Source organism: Stomoxys calcitrans, chromosome 4, assembly GCF_963082655.1.
Source record: "Stomoxys calcitrans chromosome 4, idStoCalc2.1, whole genome shotgun sequence".
NCBI classification, from domain to species: Eukaryota; Metazoa; Arthropoda; class Insecta; order Diptera; family Muscidae; genus Stomoxys; species Stomoxys calcitrans.
This window is the reverse complement of record NC_081555.1, coordinates 2,888,129-2,910,078: the sequence shown is the minus strand read 5'-3', so window position 1 is coordinate 2,910,078 and position 21,950 is coordinate 2,888,129. Positions and strand designations below refer to the sequence as shown.

The following is a 21,950-nucleotide window of genomic DNA, read 5'->3' as shown; positions in this document are numbered from 1 at the left end:
CTTGCTTTAGAAAAAAGTGTAAAAAAGTATATTTGATTAAAGTTCATTCTAAGTTTTATTAAAAATGCATTTACTTTCTTTTAAAAAATCCGCAATTACTTTTTGGGCAATCCAATAACTACATTTGCAATTAAAATCGTGCGAAATTTATCCTAATGCAGCGACATATCGCTACTAATTTGCTCATAGAACTCAGTACCACTTGTACGGAATGTGTTCGCTTTATCTTCGTCACCATTTTTTTATATTGAGTTTTGGCAGTTGTTCGTGTGAAAAGTCGAAGTCAGTGCTAGGCTTAAGCCAGAAAAACTCAGGTTCATTTCATTTTAAATTAGATTTATCCTTTTTTATTGTAGAAACCTCATCATTCATTTATGTATGTACAAATATAAAAGTTTGGAAAAACAAACAAAACACTTTAAATTATAAAAAAAATATGTGTCTATATATATATATATATATAGAATTTAAAGATTTGATCTTTACGTACTGAGTTACATTTTTAGCAGTAAATTATTTATTATTTTTTTTTGGAAAAATTTCATTTGTTTTATCATCTTATAAAGTAAATGTTGTTTTCTTGTGCGTTTCGTGGGTGCGTTTAATGTTAGCGTTTTGTTACAAAAAAAGCCTTATAAATATTGGTTTTTATATACTCTGTGTATTATAACTATAAATATTGTTTTAAATATAATTCAGTGTTTCTTTTAATTAATTTAAAATTAATCATCTCTATATTTGTTGCATTAAAGCGCCTTGCAAGCGTAATTCTGTATGATGTGTGGTTGGGGGTGTTTATTATTTTGTATAATTTTGTTTCTTTGTTGTTTTTATTTCATATATGAAATATTTATATATGTATATACTTTCGGTGAAAGCCAATCACTTCAGCCATCCTGAATTTGACTTCTGGCCGACGGCAGCTTCTTAGAAAGGGCGGCCATTCGTAGTGTTGCCGTAATAAGAGGGTCGATCAGGTAGTTTTGGTGGTGCATTGGGCACAGGTCGACTGTTGTAAAAAAATTGGTTAAGGAAAAAAAACGATAATTGGGAAAAATGTTAGATATATATTTTTAAAACAAATCATTCATATATTCTAAAGCAATCATTAGTGCATATCTTGCTATGATCATATTGTTATGAGTAAAAAACTAACACCACTCACCTATTATTCAGTACAAGCTATAAGTATAAATATTTAGTGCAAAACCATAACCATATGGGAATAGAAAGGTAGTGAATTGAAAAAATTGTTACAGAAGCAAACCAAAAAGTAAAAAAGCAAAATTTAATACACAGAAGGGAAAAAACATGAGGGAGGATATTTAAGATCCAAATGTTAGCTTTTAACAAAAATAAGGACGCCCCGACACCTTTATAAAAAATACAGGGTGTTATGCTGTGTATAATAGCTATAAGGTACATTAATACACTTAAGTCACCGAATTAAATATTCAAACGGAACCTTATCCTTTAAATTAAAAGAAGTCTGGAAATACTAAATTTTTCTTATTCAATATAATGATTTTTTTGATTAAATTAAATTTAATATGTTGGAAATATCAATAATTTAAAAAAAAAATTAAGAAAAACCTAAAATTGACCTCAAACTGATGTGACTACATAGTTTAACTTATTTCTATTCGGTTTGACAGAACTAATGCAGAGTCCCGATTGCTGTCTTTGGAGAAGGGTATTTTGGATATATTTATGTTCAGCATTGTGAGTATCAATATGCATGGAATGATAAGATTTATACATATGTATATATTTCTTAGAGAAAAGAAAAGATATTTTAGCCTTTAACATTTTGTATCACGGGTTTTCCTATAGACCTTTACTATGATTCATGGGAGTTTTATTAAAATTTGAATGTGTTTTGTCTATAGTCGTTGGCGAAAAACTTTTTAATTTTTGTGATCATTAAAACATAAATACATATGAGTACACAGACTGATTGGCGGGTATGGCTAACGATTCAGGGTGTTTGTTATTCTTTGACGATCGGTATATTTAACAATTAAACAAGTACGTTGCGTTCTATATAACTCTGTTGCCAATATGTGGTGAGGGGTATAATTACAATAATTTTTTGTATATAAATGTTTGCCACAAGTTCAAACTTGGTTTAAATGGTTAAAAACTTATCTGAACACAATTTGTTGAGATTCCTCGTGATGGGATTAAGAGGGTATTTCAGCATTATAAGACTTATATGGACGAGGTCTATTTCTGCGGCTCACCGTTGGCATAAGGCTATAAAAAAAGAGTTGACTAAGCTCTTTGTTCGCTGTTGAGATTTTCTTATTCAACAGCGGGCATTCATTTGTTGTCCAATTATCATAGTGCGCAACGTAGACAAATATATTGTTTTTCAGACTCTGTAAGATAGATGTTGAATATATCGCCGATTTCATCAACATTTATGGTGCTAATTCCATAATCTTTAGAAAACAATTACAACAACAACATCAACGAAATCAATGCGCCCTAAAGTAGATGGAAGCTTTTTTTGTTTATAACCTGTTTACCTAGATAAACTCATTTCTATATTAACATCTGGCAATAAACATTAAAAATAGCATAGCATTAAAAATTATTTTTATTTGCCCGTGGCGAAACAATTAAAGCTGATCTCATTTGTAAAACAACCACAAATCATATCGTGCAACCGCCATCTTGTCATCAAGCTGATCGACGTTTTGCCAACACATACATAGAAAATTGTGTGCGGGTGTGTATACGTGTGTGTACATGAGCAAGAAGATAACAACAAAGAGAATGTAAACAAATATCTGACATCTTAATACCGTCAAACCAGGCCGGCTGTTGACAGATGTTCGCGTGAGACCACCTTTTTAAATTCGCCTTGTTATTTGCCAGAGAAGGAAAATGTTTCAGCATTAATGTAAATATTCCGTTTTTCGCCGAGCCAAAAATCGCATCTTTAGAGGAATTAGTGGATAATAAGCTATAGTATTCCATACGAAGATTAATAACAGTCAATGAAATTTGAAGTCTCAAGAAGATAATTTGGACCACGTTAATAATAGATAGTGGACAGAAATTTGTTTTTCTATGAATTATCTTCGATATGTTCTGCCCTGCCACGCTTTGCCAGGAAGCATAAAAATGAGGAATCTCGTAAAATTAAAACTTTAGCTTTTTTCTCTAAAGGACGTCTTGTTTATGATTTTACAGCAGTTAGGAACAAACAGTGTTACGGTCAGTAGGAGTACACAAATCTTATAGAGAATCGGATTGTGAGAAAACGAGGCTAACACTGGAAGGAAGTAAGAAAAAGATCAGTATAGGTCATTGACCGACTTTCGAGGCTAACAGACTCCGGCAATTAGGTGGCGGAATCAATGCCAGACTTAGATCAACTTAGAGCCGTGTAATGTAGAACATTTTTAAGTTCATCAGAATTCTTGACTTAGATTATTTTCGAGCTTACTTTTTTTGTATATAAAGTATATAACAAGTCTATCACGGGCTAAAGGTTCTATCACACTACATGTTCTTGTCTTATGACATGTCAATTTTCGCTTTAGTAAAACAATCCTGCTTAAGTGAAACTTGATGAGTGTAATACAATACAATTGAAATCGCTTAAGTGAAATATCGTGTAACTAAAAAACCCGCTTAAGGTTTTTATACCCCGTATTTCGTTTTTATGTGAAACTTAAGTTGCATAAGTGAAAAAGGCATTTCTATTGAAAACTAACTGGGATTCAAAAGATATCTCTGACAATACAAGATTGCAATTGGACATTACACTTTTCAACTACAGTTTTTTCATACATACGTAATTAGTATGGCACGAGATAATTCGCTTTCAATGATATCTTATCGATTAACTGAAAACGAATTTCACTTATGCGAACCAAGATCAACTAAAACAAGTAAAAAGGCCTTAAGTTCGGCCGGGCCGAACTTTGAATACCCACCACCTCGGGTATATATTGGGTTGCCAAAAAAGTTATTTTTCATATAGTCGGCGTTGACAAATTTTTTCACAGCTTGTGACTCTGTAATTGCATTCTTTCTTCTGTCAGTTATCAGCTGTTACTTTTAGCTTGCTTTAGAAAAAAAGTGTAAAAAAAGTATATTTGATTAAAGTTCATTCTAAGTTTTATTAAAAATGCATTTACTTTCTTTTAAAAAATCCGCAATTACTTTTTGGGCAACCCAATATATAAACCCCCTGTCGTCACAATCCGGTGAAAATTGGATAACTTAAGCACCCATTGAGTGGTCTAACATATATATCACTATTCAATTTTGTAGAACAAAATATTGATCTATTGGCACATATATCCAATTATAAACCGATCTGAACCATATTAAGGTCGGATATCGGGAGGCTCAGAAAAACTCACTGTTTAAAATTTCAGCGAAATATTTAGGTCGGGGGTCAGGAGGCTAACACAGTTTAAAATTTTAGCGAAATCGGTTAAAAATAGAGCTTTTATGGACTTCAGACCCTTTATCAGCAGATCGGTCTATATGACAGCTTTATCTAAATATAGTCCGATCTGAACCATATTAAGGTCGGATGTCGCGAGGCTTAAAATAACCCACTGTTTTAAATTTCAGCGAAATCGAGTCAAAAATAAAGCTTTAATGGCCTTCGGACCCTTTATCGGGAGATCGGTCTATATGGCAGCTAAAGCTAAATATAGTCCGTTCTGAACCATATTTAGACCAGGGTGGCTTTAAATAACCCAGTGTTGCAAATTTCAGCGAAATCGGTTAATAAATAAAGCTTTTATGGTCTTTAGACCTTTTATCGGGAGATCGATCTATATGTCAGCTATATCTAAATACAGTCCTCCGATCTGAATAATATTTTGGTCAGTTTTCGGGAAGCCTTAAATTACTCTTTCTTTCAAATTTCAGTGAAATCGGATAAAAAATAAAGCATTTCTGGGCATTGGACCCTTTATCGGCAGATTCGGTCCGATTTGGTCCGATGGTCCGATTTGGCTAGTTCAAGAACTTAACCTGCATCAAAAACACGCATCTGTGCCAAATTTCAGCTCAATATCTCAATCGCATAAAAATACGGTTAAGTTAAACAAAATAGATGCATTTTTAACGTTTCACATATCCAGTTTTGACTGTATTTAGATTTTTAAGGCCTAGTGTAATCTGATGGTGGTGAGTAAAAATTCGGCTATCAAATTTATGACACTCTCTCTTCTCTTTCTTACTCATCAAATACCTAACACTAACAACGGTATTCTCAAAACTTAATGCAGCTTTTAAGCAGGTTTGTTTGACAGTTGTTTAAAAGAAATCTGTCAAATAAACCTCCTTCAAAGCTGCCTTAAATTTTTTTTGAATATGGATATACATAATTAAATTAGAAAATTAATTCATTTTTTTTATTTAACATTAGTAAGTTTTTATTTGTTATTTAATTCACCATTATGTACTTCGTTTTTTTTTTTGGATTTTTTGTTCTTTCATTTTCTATTTGTTGGGATTGTTGGTTGTTTATCTCATATAATGTATAATATTTATTTAATAATTATTTATATGTATATATATATTTATATAATTATGTATATTTATGTATAGTTAATAGTGATTTCTGTTTGTTTCTTTGTTTGGTGGAAAGATATAGCACATGGATGTGATGAAATACGAGTATGTCCATGTTTCGCAAGGAATAGTAATAGTTATAATAATAATAATAATAATCATCATAATAACATGCTATTGCTTGAGTTAGTTGTCATTGTTTTTACCTTACTTCCTTCCTTCTCTCATTGTTTACTTTTTATTCATATATGGTTTAAGCGTTCTCCTTGTGTCTGCTGCATTTATAAACTATATAACATCATACTATCATAATTATTATTAATGTGTGTATATTTTATCCAAATATAATTTGTCTTTTTTGTTTAATTTTTTTTGTAATTATATTTGTAGCTTTCACTATGAATAAACTCAAATTTCTTTAACTAGGTTAGTAATTAACTTCATTTTTGTGTATGTAATTTTTGTTTGTTTGTTTCTTTGTTGGTGTGTTCCATTTGTTTATTGTATCCTTTTACATTATTGTGGAAGGCATTATGAAGACATGACAAACGTAACACGGGGGAAGTGGGACCCAAAAGCCGATATAACATTTGGCAATCAACGGTAAACCTTTTAATAACGATCCTACTATATTACGATTTGTTTAATTCAAAAGTAATAAACATATGGTGGTAGCAAGGCGTATTTTTAAGGTGGCCACATCGGCGAATTGCTACAACAAAGCATCGTTTATGGGAATTTGATATGTCAAAATTTGTAAACAGGGCGAAGAAAATTCGTTTCGCCGTGACATTTAAAGTTTTCGGCAAATTAGCTTCGACCAATCAGAGCAAGAAGAAAGAAGTTTATTAATTTTTGAGCAAGAAAAACAAATTTTAAATTTATCAGAATCCCAAATGGCCACAAAACCATCAAGACGGCAGGTTTAAATAGTTTTCAATAGGTTATTGTAGCGGTAAAATAGCTACCAAGTGAATGCCTTTAACATTTCACTGTAGACCAGGGTAGTTCTGGTTCAATTTCAATTGAGCTGGGACTGATTCCAACTTCATACACGTGTGTCTCGATTATAACAAATCACATGTGTCAAATGCATGACTCTTTGGTGTGGTAGACATGAGTTTTCCTCCTGAATTGAGTTCATACGATGTTGGATAATTAGCGTTCCAATAGCAAAATACTTAAATAGGATTTTTGTGACTAGAGCTCAATTACCACAAGGACGGTTTTTGTATCCCTTTTTGAGGCTCTTGGATATGTGTGGGATTTTCAGGTCATTTGAAAAGGGGTTAACGTTTGTGGGCTACGACGATGCCGTTTTCACCTTAGTGTGTGGCCGTTCAGAGTGTATATGGTATGCTGCCATGATTGGCCAATGGGCTTCACGTTAACCCCCGAAAGATAATGTTTGTGCTATTCACCAACATGAGGTAACTTGGTATCTTCAAGGGACCTCTCGTAGAGTGGATCTACCGCTCTCAATACTGAAAGGGGTCCTGACAAGAAATTGCAATTTCAGGACTTTGACGACACGCGGGGCTGGGCATGGCGGTCTTACGCATTACAGACGGTTGAGTACCTAATATGGCACTACATAAAATTGTGGGAGTAGGTGCATGTTTACGGCTAAACGAAGACTTTTTTCCAGTCTAAATTAGTCCTTTCGCCATTTTTCACTACAATAGGTGCTTGAAATGGCAGACTGGAGGGAACTTCTCCAGCCCGCCTGGCCCCCTTTGTTGTCAAGCATGTTGGCTCCTTATCTTCTTCATTCTAATGTCTGGTATTGTATTGACGTAAATTTCGTCTGTGTTTTTCAGCGCTTATTGAATCTTTTTCGGGGTCGAAACAATGAATCTAAGTTCCCTGAGTGAAGCTGATAGCGATTGAGGTTGTAAGACGCGTACCATCATATAACCTCAGTTAAGGAACTTTATGGAATGCAGAGCTAAAAATTAATAGAAACTATTTTTTTTTTATTTAAAATTAAATCGAATTGTCAAAGAGAAAATGGTTATTACAGCTCTCCTTTTTAATCACGACTCACGCCATGCGATTATTTTTTCTTCAAACTGTGGATTGCTGCAAGTAAAATTTTGAAAACTCAAAAATGCCGCAAGTTTTAATTGGAACTTGCTTCATAGTAAAGTCATCATAAACGTATTTCGTTTACTTGTCTGTCAAACGATTTTGTAACCTTTTGCCCCCCGATGCTATGTTGTTCTTCAGGAATGCCTTTTCGAGTTTTGGTAATAGAGTAGAAAGAATCTGTATTCTTTATACAAAGGAATGTGTTTGGTTCATTTATGTGTCTTGGAATTGGGCGGCGGATCCGGCGGCATGTCTTTCCTCGGCGCAATATTCAATATTTAGTACACAGTAATATAAGTAAATAAATACAATAACAGCAATTAACATACTATGTTCACATATCTTTTATTTTTTTTTTTTTAAATTTTTGGACATAATCTCGCGGAATGTAGAGAAAAGTATATAGTAATTCCTATGGAAATGTTATATTTCACAATTAATTACAATAGATGGATGGGGGGAAAGCATAAACACATACAAGGGACACCTTTATGTGCTAGTTCAAATAAATTCGATACTATCCTGCTACGGTAACTAATTATAATTTAAAACACTAGCGAGCGAAAGATCGTTTGTTGAAGACAAAAACAAAACAAAAAATAAATAAAAGCTATTTAGTTATCCATTTCTCGACTTATTCGTTTCCTGGTAAGCCACTTGATGTCGTATCTACGCGATGAGTGTACGCGAAAAAGCAAACTTAATATCATTCACAAGGGTTCATCGAAAGGCCTCGAAAATATACAAAAATAATAGCAAATTTAAATTATTTCATAATCTCATACCTCATTATCTTCTTTTACACTTTACATAAGATTAGCACACTTTCAGTTTTTGGGTTTTTGTATTAAAAATATTAAACAACAACTAACACGACATTTTTTTTCTTAATGGTCACTGTGTCATTATAATGTGTGTAGGTATGTGTGGGTGTGTGTGTGTGTGTGTACGAGGTGTAAGTTTAAAATATTCTTCGTCAAATATTATTTTTTTTATAATTATATACTGAGATTTTTTAAAACTACACAAAAACACATTAGCAACAATGAAATTTTTAAGTATTTTGCTCCAATACGTAGGTATGTATGTAGATTTTAGTCAATTCATGTATACATATATGTATATCATCGCAGCATAACCACAGCATATGCATAATAATGATTTTTAGTGATATCTAGATACATATTTATTTAATTAAGAAAAATTTCCCTAAATATTTGTTTTTCGTAATTTCCATAACTTAAGGGATTAACAGATAAAACTTTTTCTATCAAAGGAAGAGGAAAGGGAAAACGAATTGCAATAACGAAGATTATTCTCAGGATATGTCGATCTTAAAATTTGTGTCAAGAGAAATGCTTAAAAGCCATTGGTATTATACGCCTCTTTTGGACATTGGAAAAGAGTAGCTTTTTGGCAAAACATATTCTCAATTTTTGTTATTTTGTTGTACAAGCAAAGAAAGTAAAGTTGAGTAAATTTTGGCAATGTGTTTTCGTGTAAAAACCTACATCTTATTGAAAAAAAATATAAATATATACAAAACAAAAATTAGGAAAGCTTTTCAAAACTAAAAATAATAATAATGAGATGAAATGAAATGAAAACGGGGAATGGAAACAAATAAACATGTTTTGTATCGTTAAAATATTTATACAAAATAGAAAGTTAAATAATAAGAATAGGGATTTAGACATATCATAAACAAAGGACATGTTTCTTAGTAGACAATTATGAACAAACATACGCGTATGTAAAGGGTCGCGAGGGTCAAACATTATATGAGTTCTGCAAACATTTGCAATATTCAGTTAGTTACAAACACAAACATTATGAAGACAAAAGGAGCTTTCAGTAATGCTCCTTCAATGCTCTTTGTTCTACTTGCAAAACGAAAGAGTATGCAGTGTATAGTATGTAATGTGAGTTTTTGTTTGTCATTTTGTTGCGTTGCAGTATAATTTGCATATTTGAGAAATATAGAGCAGAGAGAATTAACAACACGTTGCATTGTTTGTTTAGTCTAATTCTATGAAATAACTTTTTAAACAAATTCTGTTTTTTTTTTTTTAATTGTTTACTTGAAACGTTGGGCGAAAACATTCGACAATTCATTCACGGCAGCTTGACCGACGGCCTGATTAACCTGGCCACGCATACTTTCGGGAATATAACGATTGGCGCCAGTCTGTTGTGTTATAGCACTACCAACGGCTCCGGTAACACGTCTGCTCATTTGCGGATGATTTTGTTCAACATTTTCAGTGTTGTTCAGTTCAAGGACATTTGTTTGATTTTGACGAGGTGGAGGAAAACGGACATTTGAAAATAGACACAAGAAGCAAATATGGGCATTTAGAACATATAAGGAGGTCAACATTTTCAAGAGGTGACTTTGCATATAAAAAAATGGCAATAATATATAGCAATAAGAATTTATCTCCTACCATGTAAATTTGAATCCTTTCTGTTCTTTTAATATATGAAAATGTAATAAACTTTAAAGGTGTTATCTATTCATTATTATTATTTTCAAAAAAAAAATTGGGGCTTCTACAGTCTGAAAATTCCATATCAGATATATATGGGAGTTATATCTAAATCTAGACCGATTTTGACGAAATTTTTCATACATGTGACAACGTCAATCACAACACCACGTACATTTTTTTAAAATCGTTCCAAAATTGTAGCTTCTGCAGGCTTAAAACTCTATATCGGAGGAAAGATATATATGGGGGCTATATCTAAATCTGGACCTATTTTTGTAAAACTTTGCACACATATGTAGACCTTAAATAAAACACCCCGTGCCAAATTTTGTAAAGATCGAACCAAAATTGTGGCTTCTACAGCCTTAAAAAGCCATATCGGGTGAAAGGTATTTATGGGAGCTATATCTAAATCTGAACCGATTTTTTTCAAAATCAATAGCGTTCGTCCTTGGGCCAGAGAAGTGACATGTGCAAAATTTTAAGACATTCAGACAATAAATGCGACCTGTACCTTGATCACAAGAATACATGGACAGACAAAGGGACATAGATAAATCGAATCAGGAAGTGATTCTAAGCCGATCGGTATACTTATCCATGGGTCTTGCTCTTCTCCTTCTTAGGTACAGGTAGTGGCAGTTGCCCAATAACAAAATATTGAGTACACTATCTGTCAACATCAGTGATTAGTGCAACTCTTATTTTATGTATGTTTCTAGCTCGCGCAATTTTTCGTTGTTTATGTGTGTTATGGTTCTTAACTGTAATACACACACAACAAAAACTCGCTGACAGATAGTGCAATTCGCGAGAAAAAATTTTACTCAACTGTTTACGGTACACTACCTGGTAATTATGTCATGAATAATGTTATGCGTATTGGGTATATTAGGCTTCTTCAACTATCCAATGTAAGACATTTCGCTAATGAAATATTTATAAACATATGAACGGAATGGGTATAAATTACTATCAACACAAAAATTTAGTATATTTAAATGTTAGTCTGTATGTATAAGCGGTTAGGCTTATAAACGTCGTAGGAAATAGGCTCTATTTTATTTTGATATTCAATTAATTCGCGTACCTAACATTAATAACCCGTGCTAATTTTTGATTCCTGGAAACGAGGTTCCTGTGTCTAGCTTTCTGGGTAAACGGTATTTCATAAACGTGGCTTCCAGTGGCAATTATACACCTAATGTACAATATTCAGCAATTTAAACCAAACTGAGTCTAGAAGGAAAATAATGAACTGGAAATGGATTCATAATGATATTCATTTTGATTTTAGCAGATATGAGTTTCTGCGAAATGTTTATATGTAGCTCAGAAATTGTAAAAAAAAACTGTTACTAGAATATAAGCGACCAGTAACAATACTACATTATATTCTCACATTATTGGTAGATATATTGCCAAAACTTTTATGCAAGTAGTCACCTCTTATTGCAAGGTTGAAGAAATAAATGTGTTAAGTAACTTGTGTTTTTTATTAACATACTACAAAGAAAACATATCGTTTGGTTTGAAACCCCTTTTTTAAAACATCTTTTTTAAGTAAATCGAGAAAGCAAAAAAAATATATAAAATCTAAAAATGTTAACGCACAAAACCAAAAAATAATAAATGCACTAAATTGGCAAAAAAACTAGTTATAATAATAATGCGTAAGTTGTTTACTGAGAAATACAAAAAATCAATCAATTGGAATTGATAGATAAGTCTTGTAAAATCAACAAAAAAAAAATAATCGAAAAAAAAATGATTAGCTTTTTCTGGCTTGTAAATTATTGGTCTAAAAGGAGGAAAGGATAAAATATTTTACCATATCATAGAATCTCTTTTTAAAACTGCTAATATATTTAAGCATTGATTTATTCTGTTTCATTATAACAACATATATGTAATTATTTTACTTTATTTCAACTTTTGCTAAGGTATATACTTTCATCAATTTGTTTTTTGTTTACAATAAACGAATTGTTTTTCTGGTTGGTTGTTTGGTTTCTTTCTTTTTGCTTGTTCATGGAAAGGGGAGAACTGTTATTTTCTTAATTTGGATCGTGTTTAAAATACATATGTATGGATATTATGGAGTTAAGGTATTTCTATATCATCCTCAGATTAGTTCCTAATGCGGCTCAAATGATTAATGCGCTGCGCTATTTTTGTTTTGTTTTGTTTTTCATATTATTGTTGCATCTTAGCGTTGTCTTTTAGTTTTTGCTGTTAGCGGGAGAAGAGATCGGTTTTTAACGTCGTCTGCTCGTTTCATTGTTACATTTTAGTGTATTTACAAAGCGGCAATATTAAATTTGCACAGTGTGTGTAAGGGGTAAGAGATGAAAAAGCAAGAAAGGACGAAAAGAAAGAGAGAAAATGTAAAGAGAAAAAGCATCACGATATGAACTTGTAATACCAACATTATTTTTATTGTTTGATTATTGATATTATATTGAAAATTTGGAAAATATTTTTAAAAATAATTTTTTATATAACTATTGTGATATGCATGTAAAGCACCTGGGGAACGTTTTTGAAATATTGATTCTTTATGCGAAAGATTTCATATAGTAAATAAGGAAGTAGGTAAATATGGCACCAGACAAACGGCAAACAAGTATGTGGACGTTTAATCCCCTGGGTTAAAGGTCTCAGATATACGCTATCAACACCCGCATCATCAGCCAGGGTTAGAAATACAAATTCGTCGCCTTGGGAGAGACGCGAAGGGGTGGGGTGTTCTCTAGATTCCCTATTTCAGCATAGCGGCATACACTGCGCACTTCAACGTTTTTGAATGTAGGCCCACTCCGGTGGACATTTTGTCTATAGGAACGGGTCCAAGAAGAACTAAGGCACCGGGCCAGCAGTCTTTATTGAGACCTTAGGTATTAGAGTTATATAGACTCCTCGATGTTGGCAGTGTGTTTCGGGCAGAGGTGTCCTCGTTCTTCTGAGGACGATTTAGCAGTACGAAAGGCATCCCCGTCTGACGATCAAGATCTATGTGGAGAGTCACAAAACGTTAAGGCTTTAAGGCCTGGTTATGCTCTCGTAAATGTAGTGTAAATGTAGAACAAATGTATCGTAAATGTAAAGAGGCAATTATGCTTATTACAAAACGGAGCATTTGACATTGCAAACAAAACAATTTTTTTTAATAAAAAAAGACTTGAAGGTGAGAGAGGGTCTGACGTTGAAGAACTTCAGGTATAACTCAAGGGCAGGTCGGAGAAAATGCGAGAAGTTGAGACGTCTCTCCAACTGAAGGAGTATGTGATGGCGGCCTGAGAGGTCATTTAACAACGAGGTGATGGGTCGACAGTCACCGCCCTGAACGGCACGGAGAGACAGAATACAGCCAAATTTCCCTTCTGGACACTATGGATGCGGAGGGCGTACTGAGGACGGTTTCAGGAGACAGGGATTGGATTGGAGCTATACTACAACACACACAACATTTCAGAGAGATATGTGCCGAAACAATAGATGCAAAAGAAATTCTGGGAAGGGATTTACAGTTTTCGAAATCAGTTGTTGTTGCTGATGTTGTAGCCACATTTGTATGTGGAGGTAGCGATTCTCGTCAAGCTCGTTCCCGTCATCGATCGCCGCCATTGTTTATTAAAAGACGCCAATAGATCGATTGCCTTGTCACATTGAGTATAACTGGCACTCAGTATTTAAGAAAGAGCCATTGCCGCCCGGTCTCTTACTCTCCCTTCGATACCGCTGATTGCCCGCGGCTGCAATTGTAGCTGAGGCCTCACCCGGTAGCTCTCAGCTGAGCTGTTTCACGACATAGTGCTAACATGGATTAGCGGATACGGCAGCGCCGTATTGGCGCTTACCCCTACGTTGTTGTAATTTCTTGTTATCACATATGTCTCACTTTTTTTCAAAATATTTACTTTTCACAACAGGCCAGATTGGCCACCTTTTCATGATGGGCTTCATGGCTTCTTCAAACTTCAAATTTTATCACCTGACACGAAAACGGAACATCAATTTTTGTTTTTACTGAATTCTAATTTCCGTTTACGGTCGACAGACGTTCGGTAATCGTTTGCATGCGTTTTCATAATGCAAAACAAAACAGCTGACACGTTTTCCTACATTAACGGTATGTTAACGATAGCATAACCAGGCCTTTAGGTTCGGCTCATAAGAAATAAGTCTTGCAAAAGGAGTATTTCTTATGAGCCGAGGGAAGGGATAACAGGATATGTATGGTGCTGATAACTGCGCCAAGTAGGTGTGTAATAATGCTGGACAGTGCAGGATATCTAATGACTTGTGGTCTAGATTTTTGGGGAGGATTACATTTATTACCCTTGATATGAGAAAGCATGACCTCAGGATACATTTATAAAATGCAATTTTGTTCCTCCATTCTCCCATAGTTTGCCACTCAAGTCTTCAGATAATATTTTTTTGCACTTGAAATAAAGAAATAAAATGCGCGAAATGTTTATGGTCGCATTTCAACTTTTTTTCAACAAACGACGCAACCCTACAAATCATAACATCAATCTGAACATAGAGATCGACGTCCTTCTTACGTTTGCGGAGATAAAATCGATTGCTAGTCACGTGTTCTTCAATCCCTCCTAACTTTATGTATTTAAGGTCACCCCGGTAGCCGAGTTGGTAGCGTCTTCAGTGCGGGGGTCGTGCGTTTGATTCCCACTAGAGGCCTGGTCTCTCTGCCTACTGTGGTAGCACAATATACCAAAATAGTCTGAGTTTGTTTTGAAAATAGACTAACATTCTAACGTATTTAATTCTTTTATGTGCCGGATAGATTTTTTTTTAAAAATCGTATAGCCTAAACCTAAGCTACATACACCTAGCAGTTTCTCCGAAGAAACCATGTACCTAAAATTCAAATCCTAACCCGCGTCTATGGACTTCAGAAGTTTTTTCCATGTTGGAACATTAAATATTATGGCTACTAGAGCCCAAAAATGTCATATCGGATGAAAGATATATATGGGTTATATCTAAATCTGTACCGATTTTGACGAAATTATACACACATGTAGGAACATCAAATAGAACGTATTGTGCAAAATTTTGTAAAGATTGAAATTATGACTTAAAAGGCCATATCGGATGAAATATGTTCATGGGAGCTATATCTAAATCTGAACCGATTTTGTTTAAAATTATCTGCGTTCGACCTTGAACCAAAAAAGTGACTTGTGCAAAATTTTACGTTAATCGGTCAACAAATGCGACCTGTAGAATAAGATACAAGAATAAGAATATCGAATATCGAAAAGACTGGAAAAAAATTTTTGAAGTCGAGAGGCGCGGTTTAGGATTTTATTTTAGATGCATGGTTTTTTTGGAAAAACTTCTTAGATAGTATACAGTTTACGTTTTTGCTATACGATTTTTCTTTTTTTTTCATTCATACAAACTAACCCGGCCTAATATACATATTAAGCTTCCGATGAAAATTCATGAGGTCCTATCAATTCTATTACTTTTCACGAAAAAAAAAAAAAAACTTATTGCTGATATTGCCTGAAACATAAAGAAGGAATAACCTGGAAACAAACTATAACCGTTAGAAATTGAAGTATTAAAATAAAAAAGAAATAATTGTAAGAGTGTTTTATTATACCAATCGAATACGTAATTTCCACAGGAACTTTTGCATTATCACATTATTACATAGCAATGTGTGCTTTAATTTAAATTAGTTTGTCCAATATTTTGTAACTAAAAAAGAGGTCCCAACCGACGATAACAAGTTAATCATTAAATAAAATATTATATAATACAGAGAAATTAACAAAACAACAGAGGAGTAGTAGTATAACAAACAAAAGCAAAAACAAATAAAAACACAAGAGAGATTGAAGAGAAAATGTACTTACGATGGTAATAGTGGTGGTGGAAGAGCCCCGCCAGGTCGGCCACCTGGCAATGGTGGAGCACCGCCGCCTGGGCGGTTTGGTATTGCTGGTGCTGGTCGACCAGTAGCAGGTGGTGGTGGTGGACCTCGGCCACCGGCAGCAGGCTAAAAGGAAGCAAAAATTAAATACTAATGCTTATTTAATTTATTATTTAATTATTCTTACCTGAGCTACTGGTGTTGGTTTGCGGGGACCACCTGGGCTGGGTGGAGATAAACGTGGATTATCCAACCCACTTGGTAGCCAGTCATTTTTCACTGGTGGTGGCAAGGGAGCCGATACAGTGGCCATGGAAACATCACCTAAACAGATTAAATTTATTATTAAACAAATGACACACAAAAGCTTCTAACAATAGCCATTAAAAACGTACCAATAATTCTCAGAGCATCTTTGCAAGCATGATACATGCGCAACATTTCTTCACGTTTGCTTGCAGCTTCGGCTGATTCTTCCATCATTTGTGACTGAAAATACAAACAACTTTGGTTACAAGGAGTTTTCTTAGATTTGAAGGATTATATTTACTTGATCTCCTGAGGCATACAGATGGGCCAAAAGTTCACCGTTTATGAAATCTTTTGTATTGTTAATAATCAACATCATTATGGACTTAGGTACCATATCTCTTGTAGTCTTTGTGACAATCTTCATATAGGAATCTACTAAATTGCGAATAGTTTCCACCTGACGTTCCAACTGAGGATCGGTTGATGTCTCAACACTGGCCTGCTACGCAAATTGGGGGAATTAAAAATACTCACATAAATATAGAAGCCAAGAAAGTTGATCAAATCATTAATTTAAAGGGTAAACAAAAACAACCGTAAATTGCATTAACCAAAATAATAAAATAAAAAATAAAATATATTTTCATTTTGTTACATTATAATTTTAGAAAATAAGTTTAAAGTTTTCAAATTTTAGTAGTGGAAAAGAGGAGCACACAAATAGAATTTGAAAGATAAGATTTTTTATTCAATTAGTAGTTGTGATAGAAAACTTTTTCATAAATACAAAGTAGAAGTAGGTTAGTTGGTTTGTTGTTATTGCTTGCCTATGGAAAAACAGTTAAGAGTCATTAGGATATTGTTTTCTAATATAAGCCCCAAAGTTGTGGTTTTGAAATTAGCCGTATTAAAAAATCTGTACAAAGCATTTAATTTTAGGTCAATTGTTTGTTTATTCGTCCACTTTTATTTTGCAAAAAATCATTGCTTGAATTTTGCAGGACATTCCATTACAGTCCAATTGTGAACCAATTGAATTATTTCGCCCATGGTATTTAGAAGATTTGTCAACAACTTCTTATCTTTGAAATTAGCTAATGAAGATGTAATTTAATGCAGTTAAATTTTGCTTGCAAATCATTGAATTTTATTACCAAAATCAGTGTTCGGTTCGAAATGTGTTCATTCACCGTAACGTTGCGTCCAACAGCATCTTTGAAAAAATACGGTCCAATGATTCCACCAGCGTACAAACCACACCAAACAGTGCATTTTTCGGGATGCATGGGCAGTTCTTGAACGGCTTCTGGTTGCTCTTCACTCCAAATGCGGCAATTTTGCTTATTTACGTAGCCATTCAACCAGAAATGAGCCTCATCGCTGAACAAAATTTGTCAAAATTTGAACACATTTCGAACCGAACACTGATTTTGGTAATAAAATTCAATGATTTGCAAGCGTTGCTCGTTAGTAAGTCTATTCATGATGAAATGTCAAAGCATACTGAGCATCTTTCTCTTTGACACCATGTCTGAAATCCCACGTGATCTGTCAAATACTAATGCATGAAAATCCTAACCTCAAAAAAATCACCCTTTAGCATAAAAGGTCTGACAACTGCAGTATATACCCATTGCATAACATGCGGTATAAATCCCCAACTTTTGCCAATGGCTCTTTTGCAGGTGTATAGGGCAAGAGTGGCCTTTCTTGCCCTTTCCAAAATGTTGGATTTGAAGTTCAATTTCCTGTTCAGCAAAACACCCAGGTATTTTGCGCTTTCTGTAAATGGGACATTCTCTCCATCTAAGGAGACAGGTTCCACTGTAGGTAACTTGTATCTCCTGGTAAAAAGAACTACTTCTGTCTTGCACGGATTTATACCCAGACCACTTTCGGTAGCCCACTTTGCTGTTGCACGTAGAGCTTCCTTAAGTATATCTCTTAGAGTGCTGGGAAACTTTCCCCTAACCGCAATTGCCACGTCATCAGCATACGCGACCACTTTTACGCCCTTTTTCTTCCAGAGACAATAATATATTGTTATTGGCTATATTCCAAAGTAGAGGAGACAGTACACCTCCTTGAGGAGTGCCTCTGCTGACCCATCTTTTTAGATCCACAGATCCCAAGCTTGCCATCATGCATCGTTTAGTAAGTAAGTTATTTATTAATAAACTTTCTTACGGTAGAGTTGATGCCTAGAAACTTCAACTCCTTCATGATTGACGTCGGTTTTACATTATTGAAAGAACCTTCAATATCAAGAAATGCTACCATTGTATATTCCTTGACATCGATAGAACCCTCTATGTAGCCGACTGGATCGTGAAGGCAGCAGTTTGACCAACAAAGTACATGACCACAAAAACGTGCAAACACAGATATTGCCAGATCGTTTACCAAAGTTGCCAATCCTTTTCTCCAACTATTAAGAAGCTGATCGGTATACTTTATGATGGATCTAACTAAGTATTACAGCAGTTGTAAGGTAACCGTCTTTGCAGATAGATATTGCTAGATCTTTCGAAAAAATCACTGCCAGTGATCGTTTAAGAAGTTAATCGGTATACTTAATAGTGGATCTATCGCCTGCCTTCTGGATTTTTTACAAGAATAACCAAGTATTACAGCAATTGTCATGTATGCGGGAGGTCCGTTTACAATATCAGATATTTTCACAATAATTCTGTTCAAAGTACAAAAACCGTCCGCAGCGCTGTTGCAACGCTTTTCCATTTCACCAGGTAAGCTAACGAGAAGGCCTTTATTTTAAAACCTGACTTTGAAGCTTATCAAAACAGAAAAAAACAATTTCATTTAAAATAACATTGAATATTTGTATATACATAGAGTTTATGTATTTCATACTTCTAATTTTGAAATACATCAACAGAGTTGCAGTAATTTACAGACAAAAAAAAAAACAATTAAAAAAGAATGCAATTTCGTGTTAAAAAAAATGAGAGCCAAATAAAAAACACAGTTAACACACCTTTAACCAAAAATCGAATCATAACGAAAGTATAGAACACAAACCAATCAAAGAAAAATAATTCAAAGTATTGAAAAGCGAATGCTTGGTGTTCACATCGTATAGCAGGGTAAGGGAAATGGAAACCAAAAAGAACGAAATCAAACTTAGTATACAACAAAAAAAATCCACACATACTTTCTCCTGTTTCGCATTTGTCATATACAAATTGATATCATTGTATATATTTCAGTTTTGATTTTGGTTAGATCGTTTTTTTAAACCGTGATGAAATAAAAAGAAATAAAAATACATTAACGAATTGTTTTGCTAAATCAAAGTGATGGGAAACATAGGAAATGGCAGTAGTAACTGAAATAACCAAAGACTACAAAAAGTGAACGCAATGTGTGAAGAGACACTCAATGACTAAGACCAATTATATCATCCTCTAAAGAAAAACCAATACAACTAAAGTCATTATGTTTTGAAATAATATTTTGTTTTTCTTTCACCAGGATTAACTATTATGTGATCTCTCCAATGAAGATGCTGATATTGAACAAAACAATTCAAATTAAACAAACCTCTCGTCCTTCCTGTATTTGTGTGTGGGTGTGTGTGTGTGTGCGGTGATGGTTGAGTGGAACATATAGTTGGACACACGCACACACAATATCCCAAGATTTTTTAAATAGAAAAAAAGTAGAAAAATATCGGGAAAATCGTTAATTTCAAAATTGATTCAAGGAATACATAATAAAAAAAGGCTTTATCTTAGACACAGTGTCTTAAGGTCAGTGTGAAAATTATTGGAGGTTATGAATGTCATATTGATTGATTAGTCAAACCAAATTTGTAACAATTATGTGGGTGTGTTTTAATAACAATGTTTAGGGGAACATAAAATTAAAATTATTCCGACAGCCTTTCGCTTAATGTAAATTAAGAAAATCTAGCTAGTATTTGCCTTCAATCATAATGGTAAAATAGTAAATTGGTGAGTTATGGAAAAATTATTATTATTATGAGTAAGTTTTATTTATGAAAATATTCTTTCCAAAAAAAATCTCTAACGCTACTAGGGCGACAGTATTCTCGTCTAAAGAAAGAAACAAAAATAGCAAATAGTAACACAAAACAGAAATATAGTGAAGCGTTTTTTCAAAGGGGAGGAGAAAGCAACCAATGAAGATCCACGAACGTTAAGCGACACACTATTTTGAGGGGATAGACACTTTTGGTTCAAACAACATCGAAGAAGAAGTTCTGAGGTACGTTAAGCGGTTTACATATGTAAAACTTAATAGGTTTAGCTGTATAATTAACTTTTTAATATACATAGTTATATGTATGTATTGTATGTATGTGTATGTATGTATAAACACAAAATATCAATTGTATTGGAATTCAATTCCAATATCTTTTGCCATAATTTCAAACAAAAAATCTAAGCATTGTAGAACAAAGTAAACAACACAAAGCGACACCCACCTCGTCCCCATTTTCCTGAGTTTCTTGTTTTTCGGGATACACACCGGCACGCAAGAAAGATGCTTTCCATGATTCAACATCTTCAACTGTTTCACAAGACAATTCAAGTTGTTTATAATCCTGAAATAGATGTTTATGGCCCAAAACGTCTCATTACATGCAATTACAATATGTTTGTTTATGTTACCTTGTAAAGATTTCGCCCGTCTGGACTGAACAATGCAAATGTTACACGTCTTGACATTGACATGAAACCTTGTTCAATGTCTCTCAATTTTAGACCGTCCAATGGCAACATGTATTTCTTTTCTTTTTCGTCTTCATCTTTGTACCAGGAAATGCTTTCCGAAGTCAATACGAACCAGTATGGACGTGAACCACCTTAAATAAAATTTCACGATAACCAAGAAAAAGATAAAAGGAAAACTTCAATATATTAATAAAGAATTAAGTTATGCAAGATTTTTATATATTTGTATGACTGGATATTGATAATTCAATGATTTCTAAGAATGTAGTGCTTGGTAACTTAAAAAAATGAAGCAAATCAAAACCTAATAAGCAAATATAAAGAGAAAAGAATTGCTGTAACGTTGCCTACACAAAGGTAGAGCGAAAAAATCCCAGATCGGGACGTGGGATATTACATCACATTGAATAGGGATATATTTCCTTTTATTTGTATTTAAAATTGTATAGAGCTAAAAACAACATCTACCGATAAACATTTCTGGAACAAGTAGCATTGCAAAATTTGTTTTTTGCGAGTCTCAACGATGGGCCCTAACATTGGGAGTTTTCATGGCATAGTAACTCGTAAATGCTGGCAACATTTGTGAGGTACTTTTCCATGTAAAACTTCTCTCCAAAGAGGTGTCGCACTGCGGCACGACTTTCGGACTCGGCTATAAAAAGGAGGCCCCTTATCATTGAGCTTAAAAACTTGAATCGGACTGCACTCATTGATATGTGAGAAGTTTGCCGCTGTTCCTTAGTGGAATGTTCATGGGCAAAATTTGCATTTGCAATAACTCATAAAAAACTTCTCCACAAAGAGGTATTGCACTGCGGCACGTCGTTCGGACTCGACTATAAAAAGAAGGCCTCTGATAATTGAGCTTAAACTTAAATCGGACAACACTCATTGATATGTAAGAAGCTTGCCCCTGTTCCTTAATGGAAT

At 33.9% G+C, this 21,950-nt stretch overlaps 1 protein-coding gene across 4 annotated transcripts in view; it reads right to left on the bottom strand.

Annotated features, from left to right (window-relative positions):
• Window positions 1-319: 319 nt before the first annotated feature.
• LOC106092708 (dynamin) overlaps window positions 320-21,950 on the bottom strand; it is a 39,482-nt gene continuing 17,851 nt past the window's right edge. The window contains exons 9-17 of one of the 4 annotated variants that reach the window (XM_013259646.2): window positions 20,955-21,148; window positions 20,768-20,887; window positions 19,861-19,872; window positions 16,598-16,801; window positions 16,443-16,536; window positions 16,235-16,371; window positions 16,031-16,173; window positions 9,723-9,869; window positions 320-1,009 (exon numbers count right to left, since the gene is read on the bottom strand). In XM_013259646.2, the coding sequence (XP_013115100.1) occupies window positions 928-1,009; window positions 9,723-9,869; window positions 16,031-16,173; window positions 16,235-16,371; window positions 16,443-16,536; window positions 16,598-16,801; window positions 19,861-19,872; window positions 20,768-20,887; window positions 20,955-21,148 (1,133 nt within the window). In that variant the 3' untranslated portion in view covers window positions 320-927. Of the gene's footprint in view, window positions 1,010-9,722; window positions 9,870-16,026; window positions 16,174-16,234; window positions 16,372-16,442; window positions 16,537-16,597; window positions 16,802-19,860; window positions 19,873-20,767; window positions 20,888-20,954; window positions 21,149-21,950 lie in introns of those variants that run through there. The other 3 variants (XM_059366952.1, XM_059366953.1, XM_059366954.1) reach the window with 3 other exon arrangements.